The following is an 18,746-nucleotide window of genomic DNA, read 5'->3' as shown; positions in this document are numbered from 1 at the left end:
AATACCAACAAACATACACACATGAGCGTGATGTCCTGGATTCACTCGACACTGCCAACTACCCTAGACCATCTCACTTGGGAACAAGTGCACGTGGAAAACAACGAAAGAGTGCAGCACCACGCAACAGCATGCGCTCGTGAGAAGCACTCCATTACAGCCACGGGGAATGTCGGGATCGAATAGAGAGGGAAACGCAAATAAAACGTCTTGGACGACCAAAAGCCTTCATCAGAGAGTAGCTTCACCAGCCACAATGACGAGCCACACCCACCGACCGCACCTCTTCGACAACCGTGAATCAAGGTTATTTTGAGGTTAAAACTCTGGTTTAAGCCTGTTTTGAGAAGTAAATCGATGAACCGGGCTTTTTTACACGTCGTTTTCTACCTTCTTTTTCGTATTTGTGATTTACGTAACCGAAAGTTCTCGACGTCAGCATGGGCCGTGGTTGCAACAGTCTTGCATCACCACAAAGAACCACGACTGCACCAATCTCCACGACAATTGCCCTGACAATGGCCTAACATTTTCTCTCTGAATACTGCGGTGTACCAGATATTTCTTGTCAAAAACAAGCCACAGCAGCAGGTCCCAGATCAAGGCCAAGCCGCGATCCCTGTGCCGCTAGGACACCAGATTGCGACTTGTGATTGGTCAACTCGGCACCAAACTGCCGCGCGGAAAGCCCCCTCGGCATGAATCTGCCGTCCAAGGCTCACGTTTCCAGGAAATGGGCTTGATCAATGACGTCGCCGCGTAAGGGGGATGCTACCGAAACAAGCACAGAGTGTAGATGGCACGCGAGTAGCGTGTCGCAGAAGAGACGATTTCGACGTTGTGTAGTAACTGATCATGACGATGGTGACGTCAGGTTGCCAGTCGAGAAGTGAAATCACCATCAACAATGTGAATTTATAGAAGAACAGCTTCCATTCTCAAGTCAACACTAGACTAGCTTAACGAACAACTTCTACATCAAGTTGATTGCATAGTCAGCCTATTCACGGTTGGCCATCATTCCAGCCTCCATCCAACCAACATCACCAGCTTCGCCAACATGGGCTTCTTCAACAGGTCCAAGTCGCCGCACCCGGCCGGCCCCTCGACCAGACGCCAAAAGCGCGTTCACGATCCGCTACCAATGTCGAAGCGACCGACTTTCGGTCAGTGGCTCAAGTGCACCTGGCTGGATATTCTGACCATGATCTGCATGGGCGCCGTTGGCCTTGGTGTAAGTCATTCTCCAACTCTTAACCATCTCCTCTAACAACGATTGCATAGGTCTACGAAGCCAAGCCTGCTCCCTCAAGATCGTTCCCCGTTACCTTTTCCGATGGCGAGATTGTCTTTCCTGAATTTGGATATCCTCTTCGCGATGAGATCATTCCCATCTGGCTCGCCGCCTTCCTTGCGAGCATCATCCCTATCTTCATCATTCTTGTGATGCAGATCCGCATCCGATCTTTCTGGGACGTCAACAACGCTGTCATCGGTCTCTTATACTCTCTCATCTGTGCCGCCGTCTTCCAGGTCTTTGTCAAGTGGCTCATCGGTGGTCTACGACCTCACTTCCTCGACGTGTGCAAGCCGGATCTCTCACGCGCAACCAACCAGGGCTACAATGAGAAGGGCTTCCTCAAGCTCTACTACACACGCGAGATCTGCACCGGTGACCCTGATCAGATCGATGATAGTCTCGAGTCCATGCCCAGCGGTCACACCACTGCTGCCTTTGCGGGCTTCGTCTATCTCTACCTGTACCTCAACGCCAAGCTCAAGGTCTTCTCCAACTACCACCCGTCCATGTGGAAGCTCATCGCCATCTACGCTCCTATTCTCGGCGCCTGTCTCATCGGTGGAGCTCTCACCATTGACGAATTCCACAACTGGTACGATGTTTTCGCAGGTGCCGTCATTGGCACTGTCATGGCCTTCTCAGCATACCGCATGACTTATGCCGCTGTCTGGGACTGGAGATACAACCACATTCCTCTCAACCGCGGTGCTCCTTTCATGTACGCTGATGGTCGAGCTGAGCTGATTGATGCGGTCTTCACGCACAGAGCTGGCTGGGGAGCTCATGGTGGAAGTGCCGTTGGACATGGATACAAGGGCGATGGTGGAGAGGGCATGCATGGAAATGGTTATCATCACTCATCTCACATTCCTCGACGGCCTGTTGGAAACGGCACGAGGGCTGAGGATATGGTTTAAAAGATGGAAGAACGCTTGTATACTTGTAACGGCCTACAGAACACGATTTTGAATGAATCTTCATGTATTTTTAATCATAGGACGTTAGGAGCGTCCAGATTTCAATAAGCTTTTTTTTCATACATAAACCCCTGAGAACGAATCTTCTGAAATTTGAGATAAAATTAGAGCCAGAGGAGAGATTGTTCTTTGACATGCATGATGCTACCAATACATCCATCCTGACCTCAAGGACTCGGAGTCAAAGAACTTGTGCCGTCATTATCCGGACTTTTAGCAACTGGCTAGACCTGACGAAACACTCAACATCGCAATCAAGGGGCTTTGTGGCGTCCTTGGCAGCTATTGGATTAATCCCTACACTCTGGGGATGGAACATGTCAAAGATCCATCCATTCGACAGAGTGCTCCCCTCCCCATCTCATCCAAACCAAATCGTTCAAGACGAATCCTAATTACCAACAGGGGTAGGCGACATTGAATTTACTATACAACCCCTCATCATTTACCATCCTTGGCGGAGTTGTCTCCCTCCGAGGCCCACGCCTCCCTGCCTCGGCCAGGACATGGCTCCTATTCACTCATCGAGCCTGAACTGGAAATGCTGCCCATGCTACCCTTCTTACTCTTTCTCTTCGCGGCGAGCATTTCAGCTTCTTCTTTAGCGATCTCGGCGTCGACCATGGCGCCCCGCGAGGGTTTATTTCCGTTTCGCATCGCCTGTTGGTAGGAGCACGCTGTTAGCAACTGCACAGAGCTCTACCACAAGGAGATAGCAATTGTAATGAAACATCACTCACCGCGAACCCAGGTTCATTCTTCATTCGTTCTTTGACATGCTCTTGGATCTGGAAGTAGAAATCGTCAGTTAGTCGAGGAAGATTACACCGTAACGCTATGTGAAATACGCACATCTCTCTCTGCCAGTTCATTCATAATCTTGTTCTTGTCCACTAAATCTTGGTTAGCACAACATTCCCATGGCCCATAAAGAGCTCTTTCAGGCATACAATATCCATCTGTGTTGATTTGGTGCAGGTTCCCCTCCTTGTGAACTTCAGCCGCACTGTAGTGCTGCTGATCGCCAGAGTCGTAGCTTTGGGGGTATCCGACGTTCGATCCGTGTGGCATGTTGGATGTTATTCGATACGTATACGTGATTGAGTGTTTTTATAGCAAGGGTTTCTTCAGTCAAAGAGCAGGCAGAGATGAAGAAGAGGGGAGCAATTGGCGTTCCTTTGGTCTGTATAAGTACTCCTCATCAGCTGTCAGATCTCGAATACTTCATCATGTCAGCGTCATAAAACTCAAATTGTCAGCTCGGCACCTACGGGTCAAACGTCATCCCATAGGGTTACGGATAGTGACAGTTTGCGGGGTAAGCCATTATCTTGACTTTTGACAATAACCGAGGTGAGTATCGTCCTGTATCGTACGGTACATTAGAATGCCGTTCCTTTGAGTGGTCCGACCTGAAGATCGTGGACGGGATGTGGTCACTGTTTCAAGACGGATGCGGTCCTTGTCGGCTTTCTGTTCCTGAACCGTACCACAACCAACACAAGGGCGATAATAATAATTCTAACTTGTTCTCGTCGTTACAGAAATCATTGTTGATATCAAGACGGATCATTGAAGGGCCGTTCAATCCATGTCGGTTTCTTCTCACCGTGCGTACGCCTGTGAAAAATGACGCGTCTCCAATCAACACCTATCAAGGGGACAAGGTGAGTGCCAAGCCTAGATCATCATGAGACGTGTTTTAAATCCTCTTTTCGTTTCTGTATTCTCCATTCTTTTCCTTTGGCTCTGCCTATTCGGCGTAAGCGCTACTCGAGCTATGGACGATCATGACGCGTCCAACCTTGACAACGGGCAAAAGCCGCTTGCCAACGACGAATCGCTTACTTCCGAAACTCTTGCCCAAAATCAAGCTTCGATGGATTCTCTAGCTGAACAAGAGCTTCTCGAAAATGGCTATGCTCAGTCACTGCAAAAACTGATGCACGACCCTAATCGGTGGCATATCCATTCAACAGACTCGGGCCCAAAAGTCAAATTCGAGTTCCTTCGAATGCCAAGTGAAAACCCGGATTCTTTGATCAATGCTATTCGATTTAGTCCTGATGGCAAGTACATTGCTATCGGTGCGATGAACGCCGCCTACGTTTACGACGTTAAGACTGGAGACAAAACGTGTACTTTGAGGCACAATTCGACAGAGGACGCAACAAAGATGCTGCTTGTGAGGGGAGTTGCTTTTACTGCTGATAGCAAGAGGTTGATTACTGCCTGCGAAGACTCGCTTATAAGGGTATGGGGTTCCAAGATTAAATGCGGTGGCTGCATTAGCTGATCGAAGGCGTCTGCAGGTCTGGGACATTGCATCAGCCACTGTGAGCAGCACGTACTCAGGCCATCTGAGTGAAATCTATGCCCTAGATATCTCCAAAGATGGCCATATGATCGCGTCAGGGAGTGCTGATCGAACGGTTCGGCTGTGGGATACTGAGTCAGGTTCAGAAGTCGCCCAATTCACGTTCCCGGATACGCCTGTGAGCGTGGCCATCTCATCAGACCCTGTTATGCTCGTGGCTGGTTCATTAGACGGCACCTTGAGTTTCTGGCCCATTGAGGGTATCAAGTCGGACGACGAGCCGAAAAATAGGTTTCAGGCCCACAAAGGTGGTGTTCATTCAGTTGCCATCTCGAAGCATAACCTCTTGGTGTCTGGTAGCGAGGACAACACCGTACGACTATGGCCTCATGATCCGAAAAAGGGTTTCAAGCAGGTCAAGCACAAGGTAAGATCCCATGACAGGCATGAACATGATAGCTCACAGGAACCATAGGGCATAGTAACGGGCGTGGACGTGACAAACGATGGACGATGGGTTTTGTCAGTTTCACCGGCACAAGAGTTGTACATATCAGATGCGGAGACTAGCGAGATCCGCACCATCATACATGATCATAGCCATCTGTGGCTTTCGTTTGCGGTTGCGGCGAGCCCATCTGGACGGCATTTTGCAACTGGCGGAGGAGGTGACTTTCAGGTCTGGTCCTACAGTGACAACTGAGAAGGCCTCGGTTAGCGAACCGCTTAGTTGTCTTTTGAATGGCATGCTCATTCTTAGCCTTGGCAGCTTATATCGTACATGGAAGTGCAACATAGACAAGGGTCTAAGCCCCAACGTGTGGATTGCATCGCCACATGCTATCTGTAATATCAACCTGCGAATAGCTCCAGTGAAAGTCCTCCTTCATTCTTTGTTCATGCAAGTCACGCAAATAAACACCATCTTTATCCTCACAATGGATTCTGAGTCGTTTACCTACACCGAAATCCCCCAAGGCGGGTTCTTCCGCCTACTCAAAATCTATCCAGGCTCCGCTGACGACCCGCTTGTGTGCGATCTCTTCATAGCCGAGATAGACACGGCTCCTCCATACACGGCTCTTTCTTACGTATGGGGTGATCCAACAAAGAGCGCAGAAATCATTTGCTCTGACTTTATCTGTCACATCGGACAGAGTCTTTCTGATGGACTGCGTCGTATGCGCGATGCCGACGAGGACCGGATCGCATGGGCTGATGCGATTTGCATCAACCAGAATGACAATATTGAAAAGGGTCATCAGGTCGACTTGATGGGTGTTATCTACGACAAAGCTCGGGATGTTCTCGTTTGGCTGGGTCCAGATACTACGGGCTCTGCTGAAGAGGCTTTCCGGTGCATGCGGACCATCAACAACAAGATCTATACAAAGACAGACAAGGAGGAGTTCATTCCCACCAAGGAAGAGATGCCCTGGACCTACCTCGCTATGAAACCCGAGGGCGCCTCAGAGTATACAGACATAACAGGAAACCGATACGGCAGGCGGTCAACCCTGCCCTCCGTCCTCGGTACCAACGGCAAAGACTGCATCGGAAAGCTCTTCAATCTCACCTGGTTCTCTCGTGTGTGGATCTTGCAAGAAGTCGGTCTTGCCACTACCGCAACGGCCTTTTGGGGCGATTCAAGCATCGACTTTGCAGAGATTGCAGAGTTTATCTACAACACCAACTTCAAGGACGAGATCAAATATCTTCTTGGACCTGAGAATGCGGCGCGGATGGAGGGTGCGCCATTGTATGCCCTTTGGAATGTCTGGGCGACGTATGAAAAGGAGGGTAACTGGATGTACAGGAACCCAACGCTCAGGAGCTTCCATGATGAGTTGGCCAATAACTGCGATTTCGACTTTATGCTTGTCATGGAGGCCTCGCGGTATTTCAACGCGACGAACAAGCTTGATCACGTCTATGCTTTTCTTGGTCATCCCAAGGCCAAGCGGCCAGAGACGGACAGGGCTTGGCTTCAGGCAAATTACTCGCTGAGTGTCGAGGAACAGCATCGGTTGTTGACGGTCAATATCGCTCAGCACTCGCTCAACTTTCTAGTTCAGGCACACCAGACTGAAGAAAGCTTGAAACCTGGATATGAACATCCTTCTTGGATACCTCAGTGGGACAGAAAGATGCCCTCTCATGCAGATGCGTTCTGGGAAGCCTGGGATGCCACTCTTCGGAAGGCAGAGCAAAAGCCATTCAAAGCCCAGGCTGACGGGAACAAGCTAACAGTCTCGGGATACGTTATCGACCACATCGATCAATTCACCAGAGTCATTGAGACTGCCGATTTCGACTCGCCAAACGGGAGCGGTCACCTCATCAACGTATGTTGGGAGATTGCCCAGCAGAAACCTTCTCCGTACCCAAAAGAGAAGACTAACGAAGCCTTTGCTTCAACGCTCGTGTGCTACTATGATAGTAAGGGCGACCAAGCTGGAGACGGACGGAACCGTGTGGTAGAGCAATTCGCCGGCTATTGCTTGCGCGCAAATGAGGCCTATTATGCAGCCCACCTCAAACCTGGATATGGCTTCTGGTCTCTAGATACGATTATAAGGGTAGGTCATATGTTTGATCCAGCCTTCAAGTCGTACGGGACCAACAGACGGTTCTTCAACACGGATACACACGGGTTCTGGGGGCTAGGGCCGAAGGCGATGCAGGAGGGTGATGTTTGTGTGTTGATATTCGGTGCCGATGTCCCGTTTGTGTTGAGACCGACAGAGACAACTGGGGAGTTCAAGGTCGTTGGGCAGTGCTATATGTACAAGTTTATGGATGGTGAGGCTATCAAACAATGGCGGAATCGGAACCATCCTCAGGAGGATTTTGTGTTGGTATAGGTAGTATAGCTGCAAAAAGCCTGTTTTCTATACTATACAAAGCATCCTAAAGCAATGCTTCAGACCGCCCTTCCTCCTTCGGTAATTTTATTGTAGCCGTTGAGAAAGGTCAAGTCAATATCTCCAAACCAAGAAACAGCCAATGTGTCAACCCCTTGGTTCCGGAGCTGGAACAAGCACGGCTCTATCCGAATATCCCGTCGTATAAATACGGCACACCCTAGACACCTGCGCCGCACAAATCCTCCTCGGTTGGATGTGGATGAGTTAATTAACACCCCTGTCCTTAACCATGTCAGCCCTGATTAGAGGGGCCTCCTCGGTTCGAGCGTCAGGGTCCGGGGTTGTGCAGAATGAGCTGATGTGAGATGGTCACTCCCAAACGAGTCCGTGGCCACGGTGGTTTGATGTCTTGTCATTATGAATAAGAAATCTACATCTCGTGTCATCGAGGTTTGGGTTGTGAGCCCAGAAGTATGTGATGGGCATGCCAGCCCAGAAATAGCCACCCAGTATATCCGTTGTCGTTGTAATCCCCTACAAGCCGGTCCTACGTCTTTTGACGGTCCCCTGCCAATGTTCCCGCAGTCGATCGGTCGGTCGATGCGCTATACTCCGAACGCCGTGAATGGTACATTTAATAAAACTTGAGATCCTGTTAGCATTGGTTCAACGTAGCGGCGAATACCTCAACTTACCAGGTTCAATGCCCAAAGGAGGACAAGAAGGCCAACCATGCGAACCTTGAGGTTGTTGGCCCAAGAAGACTTGGAAGGCATGTGCCGGGTAAGCGGCGTCAGGCTAGAGAACAGCAAGCTGCTCATGAGAGGCTCGGCATCAGCCTTGTTCTCCAGGTCGAACTGCTCATCATCTTGCGTCTCGGTAGTCCATTGAGCAGTCAGAAGCTTGACCATGCCGCCTGTGGCATCCGCGACGCGGGAGCTGATCCACAGGAAGATGGGAACAATGACAACAAGAGCTCTCCATCGGTCGCTGAGAAGGCCACCATCGCCGTGGAAGATGTCGAGAAGGAGAACGCCCTTGGTGTCGGCGGCTAGGAGGATATGGAACTGAAGGGTAAACGTCTCGAGGGAGCACTTGCCGAGCCAGCCGAAGGATCGAGAGTACCACGTTCGGGCAACGGGAGAAATGTTGCGGGCGGCGATGAAACCCATGATGGGGATAAAAGAGAAGATAGGGTGCAGCTTGGTGTAGTCCTGCTTCTTCTCGGCGTGGCTCACGGCGACCCACCAGTACACGGGCATGGAGAGAATACCAGCGATTCCAGCAATGCCATACGACTTGGTGAGGATCAGGTTGTAGGCCTTGGTTCGGACAGAGGCAATGCCCATGAGGATTCCGACGTAGACGATAATGCCATCCAGACCCAGGCGGAACTGCCACTCGTGAAGATCCCAGTTGATCCGGAAGACGAGGCTCAGAGCGGCAAAGACCCATTCGAGAACAGGCGTCCAGAGCATCACTCCGGGGCAGATGGCGGCGGAGATGATAATCTTGACGACCAGGGCGTATGTGTTGTCGTTGTACTTCTTGCCGATGGCGAACAGGGCATAGATGACGACGAACCAGAAGCTAACAAGGGGCGCAAAGTAATAGAACATGTAGTCGGTGTTCATGATGAACGGAAGGGCGCAGCTGAGGAGGTTCAGTCGCAGAAGCACGGCGGCAACACGCTTGAAAGAAAAGTCCTTCTTGGTGCTGAAGAAGACGGCATGTCCGTAACCAGTCTGGAAGAGATAAGCCGCAACAAGAAGACGAACTCCAACGTAGATGTTGAGGTCGCGAGAAGCACCGGTCCAGTGGTAGACCAGAATAATAGCCTGCATCCAGCCCTTCCACTCGTCGGTCTGGTCGCGAGACAGAGGCTTCATATCATCAAGAGTCGCCGGAGCAGGAGTCTGGGATCCGGGCCTGGCGGGCGGAGGCTTGGACTTGGTAAGGAAGGCAAAGCCAGCGATGAAGCACAGGGCGGTAAGGAGGTTAAACTCGAAGGTGACATACTCCTTGGAGCCCTTGGCGAAAGACTGGGTACGATCAGCCCAGTAGCAGGCCAGGAGGCCGGTGACAAAGGTGGCAACGTCGGCATTGAAGATGGACAGCTTGGGCACCTGCTTGGACATGAGGGCGAGAATCTCAAACAGAGCAGCAGCGCCGACATAAAGGATACCGAGGGCAACAATGACAATCTGGATCCAAGACTTGGGGCCGTAGTCGGTGCAGCAAGTGCGGTCGTAGGGGTATCCCTTCTTAGCATCAATCTTGGCGTTGCATCGCAGGTTCAGGAGGATCTGGGCCTTGATCTCGGAGACGGAGTCAATAACGTGGAAGCCGTTCTCGAGGTCCTCCATGACGCCCATCTGCTCTTGCGAGAGGGCAGGGTACGACCAGAGCATGGGGATGCCAGATGTTTCTTCCATCGTCTCGAGGTATTCATCGATGGCTTCGATCTCGCCGGGGTTCGAGGCAATTCCAGTCTTGCGGTAATCGGGCATCTCGTCGTAAAAGGGCGGCGCAACGGGAGCGAGGAACAGCTCGGAACCGATGCCATCGCGAGGGTCCATGGGTCGAGAGCCGAAGGGAGCAAAGTCTTTGTTCTGAACAATGGCTGAGACGTTCTGGAAGGTTGTCTTGAACTTTTCGAGCGAGACACCCTCCTCGAATCGGGCGGCGAACCAGATTCCGACGCCCATGAAGATAAAGGCCGGGGCCTTTTGCTTCTGGACGGGCAATGGGTTGAGCCTCTCCTGGCGGTACAGGGCGAGCTGGTCTTCGATCATGTCGGTGGCATTGCCGGGCTTCATGAGGGGATCCCAGACCTGGACCAGGCGGACTCCGCCAAAGTCCATGTCGTGGATGCCATGCTTGTTGCTGTTCTTTCGCGCATCGTTGGCTTTGTCGGCGTCGAGCTGTAGAGAAGCATTCCAGTTAGCTACCGCGACATCCCTTTGTTGATTGCCTGTGGTCACGTGATGCGACCGTCGAGCCGAGCAGAACAACTTGATGACCTCTTATCGTGAACTTACCAGCCGGGCCATTCCATAAAAGATCTGTCGCGTGGTCGAATCGCCAAAGAAGAGCATATGTCGTCCCTCCATACAGTCGGCAATCTCTTCCTTCTTGTACTTGTGCAGCATGCAGCCCTTGGGCTGCCAGTTGGTGAAAGGCGCCCGGCTGCCATTGTTATCGGGCGCATTCAGCCAGCTTCCCTCGTGAAGCAAGGCGTTGCACCGATAAGGGTCGTCGCTGAGGTTGAGCTGATTGATGACAATGCCCAGGATGACGACCAGCGTCACGGCCAAGGGCAGAATGCGACCAAGGGCGACGCCCGAGGATTGAACAGCGGCGAGCATGGCGACCGTGTCCGATGAGCGCGCGTAGATTTAACGAGAGTCGGTGAAATGATTGTACGCCGAGAAACGGCAAAAGAGCGAGTGAAGAGCGTTATGTCGAAAAAGAAGACGGTCGCATCTGGTGAATTAATTCGGATTTTCCGCCTTTGCCGACAAGAGCGAGAGACAAGATACGGCAAAGTAAGAAGATGAGATGGATGAAGCAAGAAAAAGATGAGAGAACAGCAAGAAGGCAGGCGATCGAAGGTGGCTTGGATACGGGAAAATCGAAACTTTGGTTTCCTCATATAGAACACACACACATGCCACACACACTTCTCTCACTCACTTACTGCCTGCCTCTCCCGGTTATGCCCCCCCTGATCGGCAATGTGAATTGGGATGACCCTCGAGGGGGGTCCACAGTAACAGTGGGATGGATGGCGCTGTAGTGGACCCCAGAGGAGGAGATCAGCGACCGAGAGGCGAGAGATGCGCTGACTGTGGACTGCTCAAAAGGTAGGGAAAATAGGGGTCTTTTGCTGTCAGATCCTTTCATCACACCTCTTTTTTCCTCTCGTTCAGGTGCTTTCCTTCGAACCGCGGGGCTAAAGATGATGCCAAGGAGAGGGACTGATCGATGGTGGCAGCCCTGGTGGATCGCATCGCTTGGTCTAGAGGAACGCCAGGAAGCATGGTCCCCCCTAACGCACCCGGAGGCTGGACGCGACCAATCTCTGGAGTCCGAAGCGAGCTGAAAATGTGCCTTGACTAGCTAGTCTTCAGCCACAGGAGCTCTGATTTGGTGAAGAAGGCATGGTGCCTGCTGTCGACAAAGCTTGTCTTGCGCAGTCTCCTCTTGTTATCAAAGGTAGTGAATGCCCAGCTTCTCGTCGTGTTCCGAGGACAACTCGCTTGGTCGGTCGGAGCTCGGGAGCGTCAGAGCTGCCGGGCTGGAAAAAAAGCTTGACAGGATTAAGGTTGCAAGAGCCCTAGTACCAACGAGGCAAAGAGGCCGGAGAGATGGGCCATGACAACCTTGCGTCATTTCAAGCGGGCGTGGTCTGAGCATCCATTCTTCATTCCCCTTACATTTTCGCTTTCTCACATTCTTCACAGATGGATCCCTTGGATCCCTGTACATACTCCGTAGACAACCTCAAGTCCCTCAGTCCACTGCTTCATTACCGACCTTACTTTTTATCCACTAGGCGCTGATGGCGCTCGAGACTATTGTCCAGCTGAGAGACTGAATCCTTCGATAGTTTCAAACTGAGTGCCCCCTCTAACGCCTCTGGGTCCAGGTTCTCCTTTTCCCTGCCTGAAACTAACGGGCCCCACTAGGCCGTTTGCGGTTTGTCGGAGGTTGTCGCTGATCAGCCGAATCAAATCAGGTTTTTGCTCCTCGCGCGGGTTACCCTAAACAGGGACATTTTCTGCAGATTAATCTCGACAGATGCTGACGGATCATGCAAAAGAGATCCTTTGCCGAGGTGCGGTTCTTTCTGTATACAGTCATGGTGGTAGATGAGTCAGGGCTCGTTGCTGGGACCGTTTGCGGCGTGGTAGATAATGGATCTTACTGCTCACCTGCTTACTCTGACAACGTTGCGTTTAGTTGCGCCCGGGAGAATCCGACCCGTCTTATCTTTGCACGGCTTCAAAGGACCCAGAGACCCCAGGATAAACAGCCATTCCTGCTGTTTGCGTTTAATAGAAGGATCTGACAACCCCAGTTTTGGAGTAATCAGGGTAGCATCAACCATCACATCACCATAACCTTTTATTGCATTACCCACTGTGTAATTACATTGATGTCAGAGTCTTCAATGTGGTTTCAGCATGACATTCTGCGCCTGGAGACACGGAAAACAACAACCATGGCAATGCGCCACAAGAATAAACCTCATGATCAGGCTTGACTTATGGTCTACTATCACGACAGTCGAGACCGCAGTCGCCAGTTCGAGGAAGGTCACAGACAACGCCTAGACTCACAATGCTAACGCCGCAGGGCAAACAGGCGCGTCAAGCTGTGGCGCAAACGTTGGCGCCTTGTTCCCAAAGCTCAACGTCTCGACACCCATTTCTCGACACGGGAGAGCGTGACATGAACGTTAGCCACGGTTCATGAGCGAAAATGTTGGTTCTTATTGGACGCTGCCGCGCAGGCCAGGCCATCTAGTCGCGCTTGGCTACCCACGACCCCAAGGGTCTCCCCCAATTCCCGGGTGCCGAGCATCTTGTTTGACCGTACCGGGTATCCCATGTGAACACACCCAAGACCTCGATCTCGGTTACACTGCGTCATCGTGCATGTCCCGTGCCTCAAAGATCGTCCAAGACAGTCGTACAAAAGAGGCTGATCCCGCCTTGGCTTACGCAACGTCCTCCGGCTTTCGGCCGTAAACAACGCGGATGCGATAATACGCGTGCTGCTTCAGCGACCTGATTTCTTGACGAAGTTTCGCGCAGTAGACCGCCACTTCATCTTTGGACCATCCGCGTGCTAGACCAGCGACTCTGAGGACGTAGCCCTCAATGTCCTGCTCTAGTGCTACTTGGGCAAACTGTCCGATTTCGCGCATGGTCTTGTCTTTTGGCCAAGCACCAACAGGAGCCTGAAGAGGTCAGCAACCCAATTTCCGTTGAACGAGATACCGTATTATTCGACGTACCTTGAAATCTCTTGATTCAATGTCCACGAACCCGGCCTCCTCCATGGCCTCGCGCGCGAGATCCTCATGCAAGATGGTGAACGGGCGACTGATCTTGGCTCCGGCCTCTTTGAAGATGGGACCCCAATCGGCCATGGCACTATCCTTAGGGACGGTATCATCATCGCTCTCCATATCCGGCGAGCCCTCGTAGCTCTCGACATAGCCTCCTGGCTTGCAAACGCGGAAGGCCTCCTTCATCAAAGACGGCCAATCCTTGATGCTTCCGATGAGGTATCGCATGTGCACGTAATCGATCGAGTTTTCATCAAAAGTCCAGGTTTGTGTGCAGTCCTCGATTTCGCTAAAGAGTATGAGAAGCGGCTTCTGTTGAAAGGCGGATAGCATTCTTACAATTTGAGGTTGGGAGGAACCCATTGCGGCTGGATCACAGAGATATCTGTGCCCGTCACCTCGGCGTTTGGAAACTCATCAGCAAAGTCACTACAACTCGGGTTAGAATTCTTTTAGGTCTCATGACTTGCGGGTTCATACATAGCCCAGATTCCTGGCGTGATATATTAGCAAGTGGCCGAATGCTTGGCAAGAGTAGATGCGCTTACCCGTTCCAGTACCGATGTCAAGGACTCGCTGTGAGCGCAATTAGACGACAGGTCCGTCAAAAACGAGTATCTGGTACAAACCTGAATGTCCTGCTTCAAGGGCGAGAGGTACAGTTTACCCCCAAGAACTAACGTGAGCTGATGGTGGCTGGGGACATGATTAGCGATGTCTCCTGATTCAAAGCTTTAGGTACCTACTTGATATCCATAGACTCATTCTGCTGCTCATCATTGGGTGCCCTTCAGTCATTACTGTTAGTTGGTGCAGCATGTGTTACTGGGCACCTACGTACCAGTAAGCGGCATCTCCTCTGTCAGAATGATATCTTCTTCCATGCACAGTTCGCTACTCTAGAATACTCGAGGTGATCGAGGTTGTCGAACTGGCAGGCTCGGATCCGAAAGCAGAGTCACCGTCGTCGGCGGGATTATCACCAGCCTCCAGTGGCGCCTCATTTCGGGGTGGAGAGGAGCCAGGCTCCGTCGGAGACTTGCTCCCCGTGCGGTGGGCTGAGGGCTCCGTCTCACCTGCCATCTTCAAAGGTAGGAACCGTTTCGTTCGAGGAATGGTAATCAAGTTATGAACGCCCTCTTGTGCAACGCAAATAACCACAACGCATGGGAAATGGGCCAAGTGAGGGGAGGACAAGTTGGGCTGTTGGTCGCAAACCAACAGGTCACTGTATGGGCCAGGGTGTTGGCCAATCAGAAGGCGTCATTGCTTCTTGGTGACTAAGATGGCGATCCCAAGGAATCGGCCTCAAGGTGAAGAGTGCTTGTGAACGGGAAATGGATTGTTTGGTTTTGAATATAGTAGATTGATTGTATATTGGCGCGCTGGCGGATAGATCTCAACTTTGTCGATAGTCACTCACTAGCTCTGACGTTGGCCGGTACTAAGACATGTGGGTTACTGCTTACTGCCCACATGGTCAGAGGCACGGAGAGGACATTGCACGTGGAAAGGCCAAAGCATATGTACAAATTGACAGCATTCTAGTTCAATGGGGGCTTGGAACTTGGCATGTGCCGCTGCCAAGAGACCCAGAAAGAGCTGGGGCTTCCCGGCTTGGCTTGACCGTTGTCAAGGTGGTCTGTGACTTCTCAGCAACCCTGCAACGACAGCGACAAGCTTTTCTAGGCCCAGGGCAATATGAATGCATCGTGCATGATTCGTCGTCAGTGTCAAGGCCAAGTTATGCATGCACATGACAGAAGTGTGAGTAGCAGCACATCATGTTGGACGACATTGCCACACCAAATCCTTCTGTCACCTGCGGCGCAGCTGTCATTTCCCAAGAAAAACCTCATCCTCTCACAAACAATTCCACATGCATCTGCTCCAAGCGCAGGTCAAGTGTTTGCCGCGGCCCAGAATGCCATCACCCCTGTCGATTGTCCCCGTAATTGGCGATCCTCCCCGCATCCATTCAAGATTTCCCAGCCTCCACGAGCAAAGGAACCACTGAGTGCCGGGAAGTGCCCGAGGGGTTTCCCCATGGGGAGAGGGAGTCATTTAATCTGGATGTTGTGATCTCGGGGCAGAGTTCCTGATTGAGGATAGATGCGGGGAGAGGATTGTGATTACACGAGGCCACCAACTCAGCTTTCGGAGTTGAAAGGCTGACACTTGGCACGTGAAGGGCGAGAAAGACGGTATAAGTAGATGGGAATAACGGAGGAGAAAATAATCTAGCCAAGCTTTCAGAATCAGTACCAGATCTCTCGTTAAACTGAGTCCATCATGCGTCTGAGCATCCTCCCCGTCTTGGCCCTCGCGGGCAGCGCTCTCGCTTCCGGAGCTACCATCATCGCTGCCATAAACGACATCGGAAACGCAACCCTGTCCCTCAACAAGACGATTGCCGACTGGCCCAAGACCCTCATCGGCACTCTACCCATCATCACAAAGTCCACCATCCTCCTTGCCGAAATCCACAACGGCACCAAGACGGCCCGCGCATCTCGCCCATTGTCGGTCGACGAGACGATTGCAGTCGCCCAGGCCACCACGAAGCTGGGAGGTCAAGTCAACGTGACCCTCGAGACGGTCATCCGGGCCAAGCCCGACTTTGACAGGCTGCTCCTCCGCCCTGTCATTCTTCTCAACTTGGAGCTGCAGAGGGATTTGACCGAGGACTTTTCAGACGCTGTCATTGCCAAGGTTCCGGATGAGCTTCAAGCAAACGCTAAGGAATTGGTCAAGGGAATTGGAGAGAGCTTTGAGAAGGCTATCAAGACATACTCTTCATTGAGGGGGTAGATATGAGTGAAAAGCACGAGGCACGATACTCTGGAATGGCCTGGAATTATCCTTCTTAACGACATAATTAGACATGCTTAATTTTAATGAATTATGGGTATGAACTAGAGCTTGTTTTGGCAGGTCTTGCGTTGCTTGTTGGAGAGCTTACTTTGGAGTTCATTGAGCCGAGGCATTTGAGTTAACACGTGCCGGGAGAATAAGAGGTGTGCAACCTCAGCTGTGAATTTAACCGAACCCTTGAATTGAGAATTTTTAACCACTTATGAGACCTTTCTCCGCATGAATGCGACAAGGGTATTTATCCCTCCTTTGTGGAACTGAATATTTTGCAGGGGCCCAACTCTTCAACAACCGGCTCTCCAGTCCCTACCACTTCCATTGCTGATGGACTGGGGCCCAAAGAGCTGATAATGAGATGATATAAAATGGTGTTGCCGCATTGTAAAGAGCAAAGTCCCTAGTCGTGCCTTGTGAGGGGACGATGTCGTGGTCGTGTTTACAATATTCCGCTCCGTTCCCACTCCGGGATGCCTTCCGAGCCATGCCACACTCATGTCATAGTTAACTCCTACAAAGACAAGACACCCTTGTATAATGATATCGTCCGCATCTCCAAATACCTCTCGTCAAATCAGTCGTCGCTCAGCATGCGCTCCCTGTCGGGCGCGAAAACTGGCTTGTGACCGCTCGGAACCAACGTGCAAACGATGTCGAAAAGCACGAACCAAACTCAACTGCATCTACCCATCATCAACATCACCGTTGGAGATATCTAACAGTGGACCAGATGTTATTCGTGCGACCAGTGCTGCCCCTGAGACGAGGTTGCGAACAGCACCAAAACCCTTGATTGATGCGGCTTCCGACTCGGGCTTCTTTGGCTATACGAGTCACAACAACGTCTTTGAAGAGACTCGGTTGAATCTCTTTCTGGCCAATGGGTCTATTTCACAGCCAGACAGCGCAGAGAGAACCGAAGGGAACTATCAACGTGTTACTTTTCGCGAGCTCCAATCGCCTGTCCAAGAGTCTGCTCTCTTCGTCCTTCGATGCTTACCAGTTAAGCAAACGGCCTCCCAGAGACCTTCAAATGATCTAAAGGGATGGATAAATGCTGCGATTTATCGAATCATGCAATCTATTCAGGTCGCGTTCAAGGATCAACTGCAAAGGGTCGATGAGGGTTTGAGCGCCTTGGCCGAGATTCTGTGTAACAACACGAGACGGCCAATCAAGGAGGAATGCCATGATGCCGAACAATGGATCAGCCAATTCTGTGACGAGAATCTCCGTTGGGAATCCATAGGGCTTTTTTGGGCTGGGATTGCACGGATATCAGATGACGTCGACTCTCTACGTAGCCACCACGTTGAATCGCTCGCCCATCAAGTGTCCCTTGAGACAGCCCGGACTTGTCTAGGCTACTGTATTGAACTCGCTCGCACTTTTACCGAGGGAAACGAGGTACTGCTGGATCTTTGCCGGCGAAAGTCGGTTCTCGACTCCATCATTGATGGTGATGCTCGTAATTTTGAACCTTTCGTCATTTCAATAGGGTTTTTTGCTGACAGCTTCTCAGGAATCTCGAGCTACGTCTCCCAGAGCCTGGCCGTCACCATGCTCACATATCTTGGGCTCCACGCTTTAGAGAATGGACCCTCGTACAGACCAACACTTTGCTCCGAGTATCGACGTCGACTTGTCGCCCAGATCTTCACCACGGACAAGTTTGGCGTTTCCTTTGCGGGTCGACCACCCTCCTTGACTGGTACCTTTTGTTCCACTCTGATGCCACTTGACATCAGTGATGAAGACCTTGGTTCTGATGATGCCACTCTGATGAGAGCATTCAACTCACTGGATGACCATGGTTGGAATACGGTTGGTGAGATATATCCGACTACCATGATTCGAGCGCGACATATGATCGCTGTCATACGCGACGAGTTGATCGATATCGCCTTGTGTAATAGAAGACCTGTGGATCCGAGCCAGCTCCAGTCCGTTTTGCTCCCAGTGGCCTCGTTGGATCAGGCTGACGTTGAGACAGAGACATCAAGACTCGACAGATGGTATCCATGTCAAGTCTTCCAGAATGGGTTAAGTACAACCCGGACGATCTAACTAACCCAGGTGTTGATGCGAAGACCTTGTACTTCAGAATCACACTTCAGCTCGATTACTTGAAAAATCTCTTCTTTGTGGAACGATTGCTTCATCGACACGGTCAATCTGACAAGAGGGACTTGGTACTTGCAAGTTTTGACCTCGTGAAGCTGACAGTAGAACTATGGAACCGTCAGAGTTCGTTGGACAGCCCTGTCATACTGCGCGAATTCGAATGGCAGGTAGGAATCACCAGCCTTTAGTTGACAAAGAAGCCTACTGAATT

At 51.3% G+C, this 18,746-nt stretch overlaps 7 protein-coding genes across 7 annotated transcripts; 4 read left to right on the top strand and 3 right to left on the bottom strand.

The window, feature by feature from the left end:
- Positions 1 to 1,060: 1,060 nt before the first annotated feature.
- Positions 1,061 to 2,217, top strand: LRP88_01890 (phosphatidic acid phosphatase type 2/haloperoxidase; the record flags this gene model as incomplete). Its single annotated transcript, XM_083238563.1, has 2 exons — positions 1,061 to 1,234; positions 1,285 to 2,217. 2 exons carry the CDS (start codon positions 1,061 to 1,063, stop codon positions 2,215 to 2,217), a joined length of 1,107 nt encoding a protein of 368 aa, XP_083105671.1.
- Positions 2,218 to 2,790: 573 nt separating this feature from the next.
- On the bottom strand, positions 2,791 to 3,348 carry LRP88_01889 (uncharacterized protein; the record flags this gene model as incomplete). Its single annotated transcript, XM_083238562.1, has 4 exons — positions 2,791 to 2,937; positions 3,018 to 3,065; positions 3,130 to 3,170; positions 3,228 to 3,348. 4 exons carry the CDS (start codon positions 3,346 to 3,348, stop codon positions 2,791 to 2,793), a joined length of 357 nt encoding a protein of 118 aa, XP_083105670.1.
- Positions 3,349 to 4,156: 808 nt separating this feature from the next.
- LRP88_01888 (WD40 repeat domain-containing protein) lies at positions 4,157 to 5,297 on the top strand (the record flags this gene model as incomplete). The annotated part of the gene is made up of 3 exons (XM_083238561.1): positions 4,157 to 4,531; positions 4,590 to 5,021; positions 5,070 to 5,297. 3 exons carry the CDS (start codon positions 4,157 to 4,159, stop codon positions 5,295 to 5,297), a joined length of 1,035 nt encoding a protein of 344 aa, XP_083105669.1.
- Positions 5,298 to 5,532: 235 nt separating this feature from the next.
- LRP88_01887 (HET domain-containing protein) lies at positions 5,533 to 7,458 on the top strand (the record flags this gene model as incomplete). Its single annotated transcript, XM_083238560.1, has 1 exon — positions 5,533 to 7,458. The coding sequence occupies one exon, from the start codon at positions 5,533 to 5,535 to the stop codon at positions 7,456 to 7,458; it is 1,926 nt and encodes a 641-aa protein (XP_083105668.1).
- A 637-nt stretch (positions 7,459 to 8,095) lies between these two features.
- LRP88_01886 (uncharacterized protein) lies at positions 8,096 to 10,829 on the bottom strand (the record flags this gene model as incomplete). The annotated part of the gene is made up of 3 exons (XM_083238559.1): positions 8,096 to 8,104; positions 8,157 to 10,385; positions 10,503 to 10,829. The coding sequence occupies 3 exons, from the start codon at positions 10,827 to 10,829 to the stop codon at positions 8,096 to 8,098; spliced, it is 2,565 nt and encodes an 854-aa protein (XP_083105667.1).
- A 2,357-nt stretch (positions 10,830 to 13,186) lies between these two features.
- LRP88_01885 (class I SAM-dependent methyltransferase) lies at positions 13,187 to 14,424 on the bottom strand (the record flags this gene model as incomplete). The annotated part of the gene is made up of 8 exons (XM_083238558.1): positions 13,187 to 13,429; positions 13,487 to 13,829; positions 13,880 to 13,969; positions 14,021 to 14,033; positions 14,089 to 14,116; positions 14,170 to 14,236; positions 14,287 to 14,328; positions 14,378 to 14,424. The coding sequence occupies 8 exons, from the start codon at positions 14,422 to 14,424 to the stop codon at positions 13,187 to 13,189; spliced, it is 873 nt and encodes a 290-aa protein (XP_083105666.1).
- A 1,408-nt stretch (positions 14,425 to 15,832) lies between these two features.
- On the top strand, positions 15,833 to 16,351 carry LRP88_01884 (hydrophobic surface binding protein A-domain-containing protein; the record flags this gene model as incomplete). Its single annotated transcript, XM_083238557.1, has 1 exon — positions 15,833 to 16,351. The coding sequence occupies one exon, from the start codon at positions 15,833 to 15,835 to the stop codon at positions 16,349 to 16,351; it is 519 nt and encodes a 172-aa protein (XP_083105665.1).
- Between the last annotated feature and the right edge of the window lie 2,395 nt (positions 16,352 to 18,746).

The sequence above is a fragment of the Fusarium phalaenopsidis genome (assembly GCF_050370095.1).
Source record: "Fusarium phalaenopsidis strain FUZ10S chromosome Unknown contig_32282, whole genome shotgun sequence".
In the NCBI taxonomy this organism is placed as follows: Eukaryota; Fungi; Ascomycota; class Sordariomycetes; order Hypocreales; family Nectriaceae; genus Fusarium; species Fusarium phalaenopsidis.
The sequence above is the reverse complement of the archived record's forward strand: the minus strand, read 5'-3'. Positions and strand labels throughout refer to the sequence as shown.